The sequence below is a fragment of the Pygocentrus nattereri genome, chromosome 12, assembly GCF_015220715.1.
Source record: "Pygocentrus nattereri isolate fPygNat1 chromosome 12, fPygNat1.pri, whole genome shotgun sequence".
Lineage (NCBI taxonomy): Eukaryota > Metazoa > Chordata > Actinopteri > Characiformes > Serrasalmidae > Pygocentrus > Pygocentrus nattereri.
In genome coordinates, this window is record NC_051222.1 from 37,044,154 (window position 1) to 37,061,278 (window position 17,125).

General features: G+C 40.5%; 2 protein-coding genes across 2 annotated transcripts; both read left to right on the forward strand.

Moving 5' to 3' along the window:
- Positions 1-283: 283 nt before the first annotated feature.
- On the forward strand, positions 284-9,428 carry LOC108411736 (CMRF35-like molecule 8). Its single transcript, XM_017683458.2, has 7 exons — positions 284-396; positions 482-805; positions 1,661-2,002; positions 3,250-3,381; positions 3,686-3,793; positions 4,553-4,605; positions 8,707-9,428. Exons 1-7 carry the CDS (start codon positions 357-359, stop codon positions 9,157-9,159), a joined length of 1,452 nt encoding a protein of 483 aa, XP_017538947.1. The 5' UTR covers positions 284-356; the 3' UTR covers positions 9,160-9,428.
- A 2,674-nt stretch (positions 9,429-12,102) lies between these two features.
- Positions 12,103-16,910, forward strand: LOC108411730. The gene is made up of 6 exons (XM_017683450.2): positions 12,103-12,184; positions 12,270-12,593; positions 14,589-14,657; positions 14,753-14,842; positions 15,417-15,448; positions 15,529-16,910. The coding sequence occupies exons 1-6, from the start codon at positions 12,145-12,147 to the stop codon at positions 15,910-15,912; spliced, it is 939 nt and encodes a 312-aa protein (XP_017538939.2). The 5' UTR covers positions 12,103-12,144; the 3' UTR covers positions 15,913-16,910.
- The last annotated feature ends 215 nt before the right edge of the window (positions 16,911-17,125 follow it).

Here is a 17,125-nt window from a genome sequence, read left to right on the forward strand (position 1 = left end):
CCTGCCGGTGGGCTCTGGCCATATATCAGGTTAACTACTGATAGACACTCTGCAACAGGCCAAAACCTGACAAAACAAACACAGTGGTGCATCAACACAACTCAACACCACCTGTCATTTACATTCACTGCGATGAGCCTCTTTGAAAGCACTTGAAAGTGTTTCAGTTGTGACTTTCCTCAAACATGTTTCACACATCCGCATGCAGGGAGGTTCTCAGCTCTCTCTTTCTCAATATAAGAAGGGGAAGTGAGCACATCCTCAGTTTCTGTTTAAGATGCTGTATTAGAAACAGTCACACAGAGACAGGGTGTAAGTTCCAGGAGTTGGTGTGGATCCGAAAGGCTGAACTCAGAATGAAGACCCTCCTCATCTTCACCCTCTTCCTGATTTCAGGTAAGGAGATGCTCTTCTATATAATCTGCACTATCAGCAGCGTCAAATGAAGCCTTTACTCAGATGGACATTTGTCCTCTTTTAGTAGGTGGAGAAGACTCTATAGACGTGACGGGATATTCAGGAGGAGGAGTCCTCATCAAGTGTGAATACGACAGAGGATACACATCAAACCAGAAATATCTCTGTACGGGTTCATGGCCCTGCATGACAAAGCCAATTTGGACAGACGCTAAAAATAAGTGGATAAACAGTGGAAGATTCTCACTGTTTGACGACACCAGTGCTGCACAGTTCTGGGTGATGATCAGGGAGCTCACTGTAGAGGATTCTGGAATGTACAAGTGTGGAGTTGAAATAAATTTTGGCATTGACGTCTACACACCAGTGGAACTGAAGGTAGAGGAAGGTGAGTCTCTCCCAGCACTGTTCATCTTTTTTATTCTAAACCTCCTCCATCATGAACATCAGCTACAGTGAGGGTGAATGAACAAATTCCCATAAATATCAAATATTAGGGACCGTGATGTCAAAGTGCCTTTCAATGTAGCTCTATTAAGAACTTGTCCACTCATTATATCAGTGTTATGATGGGGTCTTCACAGATTCCTTTCCAGTCCTGCTTGTCTGATCTCTGTCATGGAAATTCATTTGTATCATTTCTCATATTTGACCAAGATTGTGTGTTTAAGAAGTCGTCTGCATGAGCATAAATAAAAAGAAGTGAACACATCCTCCACTCAGAACACACTTCTGCACATTTAGCTGAATTTAAGCTGTATTTTTTGTTGAACTCAGCAACTAAAAGTTGCAAAAAATATATTTTAGGTTGTTTCCTGTAGAGGATGTGTTAACTCATTTACACCTAAATCAACCAGGGTTGTTCAAACTTTTGTAACAACTGTTGGTTGAGGAATAGAGAGATCTTGACGATGTTCTTTGCAGTTTCCTCACTTCTCCCAGTCCTCAGAGCTTGGTCTTATGTAGTCTCCAGAACTGAGTGTCTGTGTACTGGCATGATCAGCCTCTTTGGAAATTGATTACAACATGGACTATAGTTATGTGAGCCTGTAATGCACAACTATACATGGGAATACTACCTGTTGATCTTCAGGAGGCTGATCTAACATACATCTAATGAGGGGGTTGTGGCCTTTGTGGTTGTGGCTCCATAAATTTAATAAGTTATGGGATTATCTGAAAGGACTCTATGACATTATAAAGGTAATGCCTTTGATTTAATCTGATTGTTTATGATTGACAGATCAAGACTATAAGAAGAGCGTAGGTGTGACTGGCCATGTAGGAGGAAGTGTCAACATCAGCTGCAAATACTCACAATCCCACAGCAGTGACCCCAAGTTCCTCTGTAGGAGAGTGGGCACTGCTGGCTGTACTTATAAAACATCAGTTAAAGAGAGCAGAAAATGGATAAATGAGGAAAAACTCTCTCTGCATGATAACAGAGCAAGGCAGATCTTCACTGTGAGCTTCAACAGTCTGACTGAGGGAGACTCTGGTGAATACTGGTGTGGAGCTGAATCAGACTGGACATCTGACCATGGATACAAGGTCTATATCACCCAGATCAACCTCAGAGTTACAGGTGAGTAAATCTCATTTTGACGTATTGTATGCAGAACGTTCTATTTTAAGATCCTTTTACGGAGATTTACAGAGAGCCTGGAGTCCAGCCAATTTTCATCATAAATTGTAAAGAGGACCGAATCACATGGCTGTAACTGTAGCAGCTCAGAAGATTGTTAAGATGTGCGATTGTAATGGTGCACCTGGTATGCGACCTCCTTTATCTGTGGTCTTGTTTAAGGCTGCACAAAAATAATCGTGTGAAAAATAGTAGTGTGACCACTAGAGTGAAAATGACTCACATAAGCACAAATTCGCTCCATGTGACTCAAGAAATATTAATAGTTCTAAATTAAGGAAGTGAGGGAAGTTGTGGGGATTTCTTAAGTATTAGGCATTTTTAGGCAAATCTGGAAATTCCAATCCTTTTCATCTGCTTGGCTCAGCGTTTGCAAACACACCTGGAACTTTCAAATATCTGGAAATCAAAAATGCTTATGAGTGCGAGAGAAAAGCCCACATAAACCATACCTTTTAAAGTATTTACAATAGTACGCATTCTGACACAGATACAGAAATACAGTGCACTGATACCACTTTCTGAGAATGATACTTGGTCCTAAAGTATCTCTCGATTCTGATCCAGCCTAATATTTACATTATTGTTTGTGCACTTTGACATGCCCTATCTTTTAATGTTTAATTCCGTGTGATACACTGAAATCCTTTCTGGTGATGCCTCGGCTTCAAATACTGTTTGTCTCAAGTGTGAAATAATCTCACACCACTGATGTGTTGCTGCTCACTTCATTTCAGCTCCATCTACTGGTCAGAAACTGCTTCAGCAGAAATCAGCATTATCTACACTGTATTTAAGTGGCAGTTACAAGGCAATAGGGTTGTGATATCAGTACACACGTATAAATATATCCCTTTTTGGCTGACACTTTTCTTTCCTAAACTACACATTGACCATTGATAGCTATGAAAAACTGAACATGTACAACTGACTATAAATAACAGTTCATCCAGCTGTTGCTGTATTCATATTTATAAGTGATATTTCCCATACACTTACAACATATCCATTTACTAATCAATAATGAATTTGGCTTATAAATGGCTTATTCCAGAAAGAACTGGAAGTTTTGCTGGTTGTGCCTCCCCTCAAAATACTGGTGTCACAGATTTTGCCATGAGCATTTTTACCCCTGCTTGTCTCAAGCATGAAATAATTCAGAATGTGTAATCTTTACATGTCTTCAGCTTCATTACCAGAAAAGGAAACAATATTATCACCTCCATCACCACCAAGCCGGAATCCACAGAGCACAAAATCAAACACATCTTCATCTAAACCTTCTGGAAAGTCCTCATCGGAGACAATTGCACCAAAAGGTACAACATACATACACACTGCATCTCCTGGTTCACCTCAATCAGTAATAATGTTATGCACACAGACTAGTGTTTATTTGAAACATCAGCTATTTACTTTAAATCCAGGTGTTCTACCACAGTTATCAACACACCAGTTCACTGACCTCAGAACCAACTACATCCTCAACTTCTAAAGCCACACTATCTGCATATACTCTTGCAGGTTCTTACATACCGTGGCACCCCGATGATCCACCCTGGAATGGGTAGATTATTGTTTGTGACTAATTTATGAATTATGATTCTGTTTCTCTATTACCAGGGCTTCCGTCTTCCTCTGTGATCGTTGTTGTGTCTGTGATTCTGCTGCTGCTTCTGATTGGACTGTTATTCTTCATAGTCATTCTTAGAAAGAGAAGCAAGACTCAAGGCAAGGCACAGTCACCCACATATACACAGGCATATACACCAATACCAAAGACACACAATATTTCAGTCCATAAAAAAGGACAAGGGGGGAAATAATGACCAAAAATAAGAAATAAGAATTTGGCCCACAATGAACTGTCAAAATCTAAGACTTCACCAATGATTTTAAAGGTAATTAAAGTGAAAAATAGTGATTAAGAATGCTTTTATTATCCTGTGCCAGTGTGAACAGACACATTCAAACATCTTGAGCAGAAGCAGATCAACAGTGAAAAACTGCAGTAATCAATATTAAACTATTTCACAGATTATAAAGGAATAATAGACATGCATATTCTTACCTCTGTTCACCTTATGCACACACGAATACACACTCAAATACACACAGGTGCATTTATTCAGGGGACTGAATTCACCAAAGCATTTACAGCATTATTCATATTATTGTTTTAAGACAGTTCCTTGTGTCAGAATGTTCAGCCAAGTTAAATTTCCAGTAAGTGAGTGCACACATTCATAAGTGAGATGAAAGAGTTCACTAGGCCTCAGTAGGCTAACAGGGATGGAGCGGTGCTGCCCTCTGCTGGATATAAATGAGCAGGAATCAGGCAAGCTGGAGTTACAACAGACACTTTGTCAAATCAGTCAGACTTCTTGTTTATCTTTCAAGTAATATTTATATATTATTTAATAGTGAAAAAACACATTTTTATTTTGTAATGTATCACTGATTTAATATTATGGAATTATTTCTCCTCAGATCCAGCCTCAACCCAAAGCCAGCCCCTCAGAGATTTCTCAAACAACCATAAGGTGAGGCAAAATCATATTTTTGAGCAGGTTCTCATTAGAACAGGTCCAAATAAAATATTTAATAATGAATCAAGTGAAATATTGGCCTACCTGAATTGCACAAGAAATAGTAAAAAAAGCATTATATTCATATTTTATATTTTGTACCAGACATGATCAAATTGTTTTGTTCACTTTAAACACAAGTGACCAACTCCATTACTTATCATTATTATTATTATTATTATTATTATTAGTAGTAGTAGTAGTAGCAGCAGCAGTAGTAGTAGTTATTGTAGAAATAGTAGTAGTATTATTTGGTAGTAGTACTATTAGCATTAGTAGTAGTAGAAGTTGTAGAAATAGTAGTAGTATTGTAGTAGTACTATTAACATTAGTAGTAGTAGTAGTAATAGTAATAATAGTAAAAGTAGTAGTAGCAGTAATATTAGCAATAGTAGCAGTAGTACTACTAATACTAGTAGTAGTATTAGTAGTAGAAGTAGCAGTAGTACAGTATGGTTCTTTAAGCAATACTCACCCTCTGTGTTAACTATATTTTTATGTTTCTTTAACTGAAACTTTCTATACTCACCTACTAGTATCAATGTATCATATTATTCTTTACAAGTAGTAACTACTAGTGATTACATGAAAAACAGAAGTTAGAAGAAAGAAATTATTGATACGAATGCTTTAACAGTACTAACCCTAAACCTTAATAAAAACCTACCCTGTCTATAAACTCTATTGAATAATAAATGATTATATGTATTACTCTCCCTCCCATCGACCCACCACCAATGGGAGGGGCAGTAGTAGGGGTTCGGTGCGTTGTGGATCGGGCAGTGTCCGAAGGCGTGGGCCTTGGCGTTCTGATCCTCGGTTGCTGAAACTGGCTTTTGGAACTTGGAACGTTACCTCAGTGGCGGGGAAGGAGCCTGAGTTGGTGCGTGAGGTTGAGAGATACTGGCTAGATATAGTCGGGCTCACCTCAACACACAGCTTGGGCTCTGGGTCCAATCTCCTTGAGAGGGGCTGGACTGTATTCTTTTCTGGCCATGTGTTTTGGACACTCGGGTAAAGAGAGGAGCTGAGCTGTCAACTGATCACCACCTGGTGGTGAGTTGGATCAGGTGGTGGGGGAAGATGCCGGTCAGACCAGGCAAGCCCAAACGTATAGTAAGAACCTGTCAGACTGATCTTCAACTGACACCTCCGTCAGAACTTTGACCAGATATCGGGGGAGGTGGGGGACATTGACTCAGAATGGGCCATGTTCCGTTCCTCCATTGTTGAAGCGGCTGACCGTAGCTGTGGCCGTAAGGTAGTTGGTGCCTGTCGGGGCGGTAATCCTCGAACCTGGTGGTGGACACCCCAGGTGAGAGATGCCGTCAAGCTGAAGAAGGAGTCCTACCGGGTTGGCCAAGCGATCTGCGGCTTCAGTCATCGCCAAGGCAAAAACCCGTGTATGGGAGGAGTTTGCTGAGGCCTTGGAAAGTGACATTAAGTCGGCTCCGAAAAGATTCTGGCAAACCGTCAGGCGACTCAGAAGGGGAAAGCAGTGTGCCACTAGCACTGTATATAGTGAAGATGGTGTGCTGCTGACTTCGACTGAAGACGTCATTGGGCGGTGGAAGGAATACTTTGAGGACCTTCTCAATCCCACCAACACGTTCTCCGGTGAGGAGGCAGAGTCTGGGGACATGGGAATAGGCTTGTCCATTACTGACGCCTTTTCAACATTGCGTGGACATCGGGGGCGGTGCCACTGGATTGGCAGACTGGGGTGGTGGTGCCTCTTTTTAAAAAAGGGGACCGGAGGGTGTGTTCCAACTACAGGGGAATCACACTCCTCAGCCTCCCTGGTAAGGTCTATGCAGGGTACTGGAGAAGAGAGTCCGGCTTATAGTTTAACTTCGGATCCAGGAGGAGCAGCTTTCGCTGGATCGGTTTGCAGCCGAGTGTGAAGCGGCCAGGATGAGAATCAGTACCTCCAAATCCGAGACCATGGTTCTCTGGCGGAAAAGGGTGGAGAGCCCTCTCTGGGTCAGGGATAGGCTCTTGCCTCAAGTGGAGGAGTTCAAGTATCTCGGGGTCTTGTTCACGAGTTATGGAACAAGGGAGCGGGAGATTGACAGGCGGATTGGTGCTGGGTCAGCAGTGATGCGGGCTCTTTACCGGTCTGTTGTGGTAAAGAAAGAGCTGAGCCATAAGGCAAGGCTCTCGATTTACTGGACGATCTATGTTCCCACCCTCACCTATGGTCATGAGCTTTGGGTAATGACCGAAAGAATAAGATCGCGAATACAAGCAGCCGAAATGAGTTTCCTCCGCAGGGTGTCTGGACTCTCCCTTAGAGATAGGGTGAGAAGTTCGGTCATCCGGGAGGGACTCGGAGTAGAGCCGCTGCTTCTTCACGTCGAGAGGAGCCAGGTGAGGTGGTTTGGGCATCTAGTTAGGATGCCTCCTGGACGCCTCCCTCGGGAGGTGTCACAGGCAAGTCCACCTGGGAGGAGACCCCGGGGAAGACCCAGGACACGCTGGCATGACTATATCGCCCAGCTGGCCTGGGAGCGCCTAGGAATCCCCCTTGGAGAGCTAGTGGAAGTGGCTGGGGAAAGGGAGGTTTGGGCCTCATTGCTTAGGATGCTGCCCCCGCGACCCGAACCCCGGAGAAGCGGAAGATAATGGATGGATGGATGGATGGATGGATGGATGTATTACTCTTATGTTTGGGAAACTGCCAGAAATTGCCTAAGAGCCAAGCTAAACCTTAACCCTCAACAATTCATTAATATGCATGAGTAACATTTTTATTTGCCCCCTTTGCCTCCTTTGGCGCTAACAAAGTAGTGGAATATGATTAGCTAAGCTACAGGCTCCTCCCATAAAAAGAGATTCCCAGGTATCAGACAGTTTATTAAATAGCTGTGGAACAAAAAATTGACGCATCTTAATTTTAGCTAACAAACACTTCGAATAAGTAAGATTTGCAGCAAACATGTTTCCTGCCATCATACTGCAATCCCCTCATTAGCATATTTTAGCATATTGAACCATGATAGGTCCAAGCCTAATCAAGAATTACAAAACTAAGCTGTGTAGCATCACACAAAGGGTTTTTTCAGATGTACTGAGCATTTTCAATGGAAAAATGAGGACTCTGAGCTATGGGTACACATTTGATACAAATGTCTACGTACACTCTCAGAAAAAACTAGTAAAGTGTCACTGGGGCAGTAACGCTCTTGTCACTGGGATAGTACCCTCAAGGGTACATCTCAGTACCTTTGGTCAGAGGACATAATTGTAGCATAATATTGACTCCACACTGTCCCATCCCCAGACTTTTTTATTGCTCTGTTTGTAAACATTTCCACTAAGAAAAACTTATTTAAGGTTCGCAGTTGGACCTTAAAACCACTGTTAAACCTTTGATGGTACATTTCCATTCTTTGTACCTTAACGCATAAAAAATGTACCTGCACAGAATCCTTATTTCTAACAGTGTATGTAATCATTATACACCATCCAAGGGGAGATAACCATTTAAAAGTGGGTCTTCAGTTAGTTGAAACTCACCGACTGAATGAAAATACTGGTTGATTATGGTGAGAGTAATTACTGAAAAGCTGGTGAAACTTGATGTCTTATTGATTAGTTAATAAAGACTTGTTATTTAAGGAACCACCTTGTAAAGCAGCCCCTAGAAGGTCCACACTGAGAGCTACTTGTAAAGGCCTGGCCTGTCTTTTGTTTTCTAACTTTTTATTTCTGTTTTTCTATGTCAGCTTTTGTTTGAGCAAAACTGCTTTGAGTGTCCCCTTTGTTTGCCTTTTTCCCGCTGTTTTTTTTTTTATTTCTCAATCATTGAGGTGTTTTCCCATTTGCACCTGTGCTTCCCAGTGGTGCAGTGATAACTCCTCAGATGACCAATCAGTCCATTAGACTCTGAGCCTGAACTGCAACATGCACAATCACCATGTTCACAGTCCATCACCTCATTAAATTAAGACCCTTTTCTCACAGGTTTTCTTCTCTGCACTTGGGTCCGCCACCCTGCCGTCCCATAACACTAGTGGAGTTTTAACAACATGTATGTTTAATCTCTGTTCTCAGGTTCCCACTGCTGACTATGACCAGATCAAAGACACCAGAAACTGTTCTGATGTTGGAGTTTCCACAGTCTACACTACTGCTGATTTACCTACAAACGTCTCAGAACCTTCTCAGACTGTTTATGATAATGTCCAGTTATCCACAAACCCCTCAGAACCTTCGCATGCTGTTTATGATAATGTCCAGTTCATTTCACACTGTGATTTTTCAAATTCTGTTTATTCTCCTGCTCAGTCACCACCAAACTCTCCTGATCAGGTCATCTACTCCACACCTGAGTTAGCCACACTTCTCCTTGATTCAAGTAATGTCACTCAGCCTTCAGCCGAAAAATCGGCTGAAGGTCCAACATATGCAAAAGTGAATTTCAGCCAGAAAGCAAATAGTTCTACTGATGCTGTTACCACGGCAACCATCAACAACTCCTGTAACTACGCTATAGTCAAGTATTAAAGGAAGTAGCTAGATTAGCATGCTACACTTTTATTCTCATCTATTTCCATTAATAGCAGATTTTGTTTAATGTTCCCTTTTAGGCAAAGAATACGTTATTCTGGAAACCCGGTATTGCTTTAATTTGTATTGATTTATATGGTAGGTGATAACTAACTTAACTCAGTTGATGCTTCCCTCATGCAGCAAGCAATGGCTAATTTCATAACTATATACAAGACACAAACTCTTTGCTTAGCTTGGTACAGCGATTAAAATGTTGATACATACTTCTGTGTTTTGCAGTGTGTTGATTTTCTAAGTGGATGTATACATCCTCATTTTTCGGCTATTTTTAGTGAATAATTTCTATTTTTTATTTTCTTTTAAAAAAAACTTGGTTGCATGCTTCAGGTCACCATCATGTTGAAAGATAAACCGTCACCCCAGTCTGATTTTGCATGCACTCTGGAGGAGGTTTTCTTTAAGGACGTTCCTGTATTCGGTTTTATTCATCCATCTCCTTGGTCCTGCCACTGAGTAACATCCCCACAGCATGATGCTGCCACCACCATATTTCACTGTAGGCACGGTATTAACATAGTGCTTGCTGTTCTGCCCAAAGAGTTCAACTGCCGTCTTATTAGACCAGACAATCTTTTTCCTCATGTCCATTAAATGCTGTTTAACAAATTCCTTTTTCGCAACAGTGGCTTCTGTTTAGCCAGGTTATCCCATCTATGTGCAAGACCACTAGGTTCTATCTTGTATCCTTGACCAAGGCCATTCTTGCCTGGTTGCCCAGGTTGGCTGAAGGGCCAACTAGGAAGGTTCAAGGTTGTGTGTTGTGTTAAGCTTCCTTTAAATTACTGAGGTCAATGTGGTTCTGGGAACATGCAAAGATTCTTGCTGGGATCTACGCCTTGCCACCATTTGATTGCGGAGATCCACAGACAGTTACACGGACTTATGGCTTGGTTTTTGTCCTGACAATGCATTTTAAACTTATAGGCCCAAGTATGTCCTTTGACAAACTAAGTCTGACCAATTCAAATTGCAACAGGTGGACTCCAGCTGAGTTTTACACACATGTCAAGGATAATTAAAGCAAAGAGTATCCACCTGTGGAAATGTTTAGTGTCTCAGCAACTGTCTGAGTACTTCTGATTTCTTTGCAATCTGTTCGATTGCGAACAGTTTTACTTTATCAGAATTAAAATCACAACACAAAGTGTGCAAAAAAGTTAAGGGGTCTGAATGTGTTGTGTTCACTGTCTATATTTCCTATAAATAACATGTACATCACCTGCAATCTTCCTTGCTGCGTTGTATTGCAGTTAGATCCTTTTTGATTTTTATTGTAATTGCACTCTTCTTAAAAAAGCTCATGCAATGTGATAAATATGCAACAGAATTTATTTAGCTTACAAAAGAACATATGATACTGAGCAGCTTGTGAGAGTGGAAATGTATGATTATATGGAGTGTTCAGTCCTACAAGTCATCTTGTACTCTAGATGGCAGCAGAGGTCTTCTGGTACAGATCAGTACAGGATCTACAGTATAACATCATCACATACATACACGTCAGTCTCTAATAGAACTATAAATACAGTGCTGGAAAGTAAAGTAAATAAAACAGTCGTGCAAAATAGCGGCACTTTATTTTGAGTGGTCCAATTTAAACAGACACTCAACAGACTCTCGGTAACATGTTAAAAACAGATGAGAGTTAGGTTAGGCTTTGAGTTAAGTTTAGGGTTAGGATTAGGTTTTGGATTGAGGTTAAGATTAGGGTTAGGATTAGGGGCAAGGTTATTTTTAGGTTTTGGGTTGAGGTTATTGGTTAGGGTTGGGATTAGGTTTTGGGATGAGGTTTAATATTAGGATTAAGAATAGGGCCAAGGTTAATATTAGGTTTTGGATTGAGGTTAAGGTTAGGGTTGGGATTAGGTTTGGGGATTTGGTTAATATTAGGGTTAGGATTAGGGCCGAGGTTAGTTTTTGGTTGAGATTGAGGTTAAGGTTAGGGTTGGGATAAGGTTTTAGGATGAGACTAAGGTTAGGATTAGGACCAATATTAATTTTAGGTTGAGGTTAAGGTTAAGGTTGGGATTAGGTTTTGTGTTGAGTTTAGGTTTAGGATTAGGGCCAAGCTTAGTGTCAGGTTTTGGGTTGAGGTTATGGTTAGGGTTAGGATTAGGTTTTGGGTTAAGGTTAGGGTCAGGATGTGGGTTAGAATTAGGTTTTGGGTTGAGGTTGAGGTTAGGGCTAGGATTAGGGCCAATGTTAGTGTTAGGATTTGGGTTGAGGTTAAAGTTAGGGCTAGGATTAGGGCCAAGGTTAGCTGTATGTTTTGGGTTGAGGTTAAGGTTAGGATTAGGCTTTGGGTTGAGGTTAACCTTATGGTTAGGATTAGGCCCAGGGTGAAGCTTGGGTGTTGGGTAAGGTTGGTCAGGTTAGGCTTTGTTTAAAGGAGGTAACAAATTAACAAAACATCTACTTAATGTAAGTAATGTATCAACAGAACATCTACAAGATATGTACTTCAGTGTATTCAGATGCTTCACTACTGCAACTTCACTGATATGTTGTTGATGTGTAGATGATAATCTGTTAAAGGATTACCAATCATCAAAGAACCACTTCAAATAAAGTGTTGCCAATAAAATATTGTAATAGTGGCCCGCCAAAACCATGTTCTACAATGCACACTGCAACTGGTTAAAGTCTGTAAATACATACATTAATAAATAACCAAAAAGGCAATACTATTCAACCACACAGTTTATCCACTTTCTATTTACTATTAAACCTTGTTCATATTTCACACATTTCACAACTTCTTTCCGAGAAGTTCGCAGCTCACCCTCAGGGTCAAAAAGGGAAGTGGGCATGGCAAAGTTTCTGAAAGACGTTAAAAGGAGGTGGGGTGTAAGTTTCAGTATCTCTGATATACAAGACATTTCTGGTAAATTGGTTTTGATCTGCAAGCCTGAACTCAGAATGAAGACCCTCCTCATCTTCACCCTCTTCCTGATTTCAGGTAAGGAGATGCTCTTCTATATAATCTGCACTATCAGCAGCGTCAAATGAAGCCTTTACTCAGATGGACATTTGTCCTCTTTTAGTAGGTGGAGGAGAATCAGAGACAGTGACAGGATATTCAGGAGGAGGAGTCCTCATCAACTGCGCATATAAGACAAACTTCACAGTAAGCCCAAAATATCTCTGTAAGGGTCCATGGTCAAACTGTACTGACCTAATCAGGACAGGAGTTAAAAATGAGTGGATAAACAGAGGAAGATTCTCAATGTTTGACGACACCAGAGCTGCAGCGTTCATGGTGAATATCACTGAGCTCACTGTGGAAGACTCCGGAACGTACCACTGTGGAATTGATATATTTTTGGACTTTGACGTCTACACACCAGTGGAGCTGAATGTAAACGGAGGTGAGTACCTCTCACCACTGCACCTGTTTATTATGCTAAACTTTTAGCATCATTAGCATCAGCTGCAACAAGAGTGAATGGACAAACTCTCACAAATAAATGTTTAATCGCTTATAGATATTGTTCAGAAAATAATACTAAAGTCACTTATGAAGCAGAGATATTATTTCATATTGGGCCAATATCAGCCAAATTTTTGGAAAGAATACCAAACTCTGATCCAATATTGTAAAAATATCCACCCTGAAATGGCACTCACTCATGCTGTGTGATGCCATGGTGTTATCTGTGTGCTTCTTTCTTATGGAAGAAGCAAGAATGCGTAGAGACAGCCATGGTATCAATGTGGGGACCACAGGCTTTGTTATAAACCAATCCAAGGTCTCATGAAGGCAGAGCTCACAGCAGATGGCACTTTCCAAACATTGACAACAAGTCAGTCTTTAGCCCAAGGATGTGAGCTAGGAAGGCTGAAAGGCCCACTGAAAGCTCCAACCGTCCATAGATGATTTCACATGTACAGAGAACACATTAGAAAAACAAAACGCAATGATCTGCAAATCATTTAAACGGAATAGCGCATTGGAAATAGTACAACGACAACAAATCAAATGTTGAAACTGGGGGATTTTCTTGTTTTTTGAAAAATATATACCCATTTTGAATTTGATGCCAACAATACATTCCAAAAAAGTTGGGATGGGGGCAACAAAAGCGTGCTAAAGTTGTGTAATGCTAAAGAAACACCTGGTGGTTAATTGGCAACATGGTCACTAACAGGATTGGATATAAAATGAGCACCTCAGAGATGCTGAGTCTTTCAGAAGTAAAGGTGAGGAGGAGTTCACCACTCTGTGAAAGACTGCACCATCAAATATTGCAACAGTTCAAGAATAACACTTCTCAACATACAGTAGCAAAGAACTTTTGCTTTTCATCATCTACAGTACATAATAGCATTAGAAGATTCGGAGAATAATCCCAACCTTTGTGGAATGGGGTTGTATAATTCCTAAAAGAGCACAACACATTTTTCACTTCTTTTGATTGTAACTGGCTGATTGCTGCTCAGTAGCCCTACTAGGAAATCTATATACTGTATATGCAGTACAAAATGTTTAACTTCTACTTTATTTGTAAGTTAAAGAATGCGTTTTTGTTAAGGTTTTATACATATTTTTCTGTTTTTCACAGTCTATTTTGCTTAGTTTATGCAACATGCAGAAAAATTAGTTTCTCATCTTTTCTAATTCAATTATATTCAAATACTGCCTCTGGGATGCACCGCCGTGCTACGCATGTACGCTGTGTGAAGCTCCGACATGGGCACCAAAATCCAGAAAACAAGATGCTGTGTATGTGTGAAGCGGGCTTTGTCCTCGTAATTGTACTCTGGACTAGAGAGTTCATGGAAATGGGAATATAAACAGGAATTACGTTAAGGTTTTAGTTCTTCTGCCAACATTTTGAATGTTAAGCTTCAAATGTGGTTAGATGAGCGACAACTTATAGCTGAGACTAAATGTTGTTTTCTCCTCAAAAGCAACTTTAAAAAGGTCACGTTTACATTTGTCTGTGCAGTAAACCTCAACCATAAGCTGAACTTGACAGCAGGATGAGCCTGTTTGCTCAAAGATGAGTCATATATATGGGAACATAGATGATAATATGGGATGATTTGAAGGAAAGATAAACCACATTGAGAGTGAAAACATGTGAAAGAGGTATAATGAGATCATACTCATTTTGGACTGTTTTAAACTAGCTGAAACTATCAGTTTAGGTGAGTGTGTGGTACAATTTGACATATTTCAATGTACAGGGGAAGTAGAGGGAATAAGGTTGGGGATTTGTGGGATGATGTAGGCACAGTATTGCAGACAAGGTGGGAATGAGGTGAATCATGTGGGAATGGTGTCATAGATGACAGGGATGGTCAGGATGGGGACAGAATTGCATCTTCATTCAAATTTATTGGCTAACATTTATATGCAGGAAGCCAAGCTGGTCAACCCACATGGCCACATCATCTGGGTCCATCAACATCTCCTGCATCTTCAATAGGTGATTCTCCCTCTGATCCACTGCACTCCATAACAACATTTACACCAACACTATGAAGATATTTTGATCTGTGGTTATTCATGTGTGTGTTGCAGGCCTGGCTGTGTACGCCGCTATCGGTGCTGGTTTAGTCTTGATAACTGCTGCTGTGATTACAGCAATTTACTGCAAAATAAAAGTCAAAGGTAAACCACATGATGTCACATCTGCCTTTGCTCACACTCAGTGTGGATTCTTGTTGGGTTGGAAAAATAAATTGCATGATTATTCTAGTTAATACACAGTTTGCTCATTACATCTGCAGCCATGCCTACAGAGATTGTGATCTCCTCAATACTGAGTCTCTGGCTTGCATCTGCACCTATTTGAATGGAATATATGATCATACTCATTCCAAAGACTTGTTCAGATATATCCTGCAATCCTACGCCTTGTTTTAATGACAGTGAGGCTGACAAAGCCTTGTGAAGTGTTCCAGGCTTGTATCTGATTGGGCTACAAAAGAATTCAAAGCTTTGGAGAGCATAGTGACATCTGGTGGTTAGCACAAATTACAGAAGCCATAATCTTGAGACTGTGGATAAAGCACATTCATGTCTCAATTATTTGTGCATAAGAACACTGTACACTAGTTTAGAGGGGTTGATAATAAGGTCATTCAAACCTGTGCAGTGTGAAGCCAAAACAAAAAAGTGTCACTGCCCATGTACTTCAACAGCACTATGTTTATTTTCTCTTCCCCTGCTTGTTTGCCAACAGGTTCAGGAATAGTGACAAGACCTTCCAGAGAGGTGGGTACAAACCTACATAACAGCTATGATCCTATTTGATATATTTATTACATTCATTTGACTTTTTTTGCTTGTTTCAGACTAATGGAAATTCTGAACATGATCCAGCTTGGTTTAAGCTTAAACCAAGAGAAACCACCAGCAAACAATATGCAGTTCACCAGGGCCTAAATCCCAAACCCAACCCATCAGATTCAGTCTACCTGACTCTAAACCCCAACACCACCCAATCAGATTCAGTCTACCAGAGTCTAAACCCCAAAAACACCCAATCAGATTCAGTCTACCAGAGTCTAAACCCCAACAACACCCAATCAGATTCAGTCTACCAGAGTCTAAACCCCAACACCACCCAATCAGATTTAGTCTACCAGAGTCTAAACCCCAACACCACCCAATCAGATTCAATCTACCGAAGCCTAAACCCCATAACAACCAATCCAATCCATTCCACCAGACACTAAACCCCAACACCACCCAATCAGATTCAGTCTACCAGAAACTAAACCCCAACAACTACCAAACCAATCTGATTCTGTTTAAAAGACTCAACCCAAACAACAACCAATAAAATCTACCAAATCCTGAACAACTAACCAATCAGATTCAGTTTACTATAGTCTGATCCCTACTACTAACTAGGCCTTTCATAATTATTACATAATTATTGCACTTATTTTAAATGATCGCAATTATTTGAGATGGTGGCAATTATTTAAAGCAATCCTATATAGAATTTGGAGATTTGGAGACTTCTGTGATGGAAATATGTAATCGCATGCAACATGTGGAAGAATAATTATCAACATGGGTTGTGCTTTGGACCCCCACAAGCAGCTTTTGCGAGTGCATTGAAATAGTATTCGTAAAAGAACGCAGTCAAAACGTGGTGAAGGACGAGTTTTCCAGTATTTGAGTGAATTATCTACTATCGTCATCATATTTCTATGAGTATAATGTTGATTTTGCATTTAAGACCTAAACATCAAGTCAAACTATCTTTCTGAGCTTGTTTGTGTGACATTAATAAGTCATGACATATGACATGGTCCACCAAATCCATCCCGGTGCCTCTGATTTTTTTGATTGAATGATTATTTTAGGCTTTACAGAGTGACTCACAGCAGTGCATGCTCACCCTATTTTAGTGTGCTTTATTCTCAGTTATACGACTTCTTTCAGTTTTATCAAGAAATCTCTCACTGTTTTAGGCTGACTTCAACAACTTTCCACAGTCATTAAATGTCAATTATTGACACCTACCATTGCCTTTCCCCCAAGCTCCAGTGCTCTGCCTCGCCTGCCTACTGCTCATGTTCTACACCTGTCTACATTATTGTCTTTGATAGCCTGTCTGCCTGTATTACTGACTTCTTGAACATTTCTGACTATTGTTTGGGTTGTGTTATTGGACTTGTATTTCCCTTTGTCTATATTAAAGACCTTTTTCCTTGCACATGTATCCTGTCTCAAAAAGTGATTTATTTAATTCATATCTGCTGAGTAATCAGAATGAGAATTTGGTGTGGTAAAGCAAATAAATGTTAATAAAGAAAGCAATACATGCATCCATACAGACACATTGTGAGACTCGTAAAACAAAAACCTTCTAACAAGGTGCTCAAAAATGTTTAGAGGACAGCACAAGTAATGTTTGTCTACTTGTTGAAACCAGAC

Excerpts from the sequence above, each read along its gene's own strand:
- LOC108411736 (XM_017683458.2), top strand. The coding sequence starts at position 357 with ATGAAGACCCTCCTCATCTTCACCCTCTTCCTGATTTCAG. Across the intron at positions 2,003-3,249 it reads GATCAACCTCAGAGTTACAG|CTTCATTACCAGAAAAGGAA; the intron begins GTGAGTAAATCT and ends ACATGTCTTCAG. Across the intron at positions 4,606-8,706 it reads ATTTCTCAAACAACCATAAG|GTTCCCACTGCTGACTATGA; the intron begins GTGAGGCAAAAT and ends CTCTGTTCTCAG.
- LOC108411730 (XM_017683450.2), top strand. The coding sequence starts at position 12,145 with ATGAAGACCCTCCTCATCTTCACCCTCTTCCTGATTTCAG. Across the intron at positions 12,594-14,588 it reads GGAGCTGAATGTAAACGGAG|GAAGCCAAGCTGGTCAACCC; the intron begins GTGAGTACCTCT and ends ATTTATATGCAG. Across the intron at positions 14,843-15,416 it reads CTGCAAAATAAAAGTCAAAG|GTTCAGGAATAGTGACAAGA; the intron begins GTAAACCACATG and ends GTTTGCCAACAG.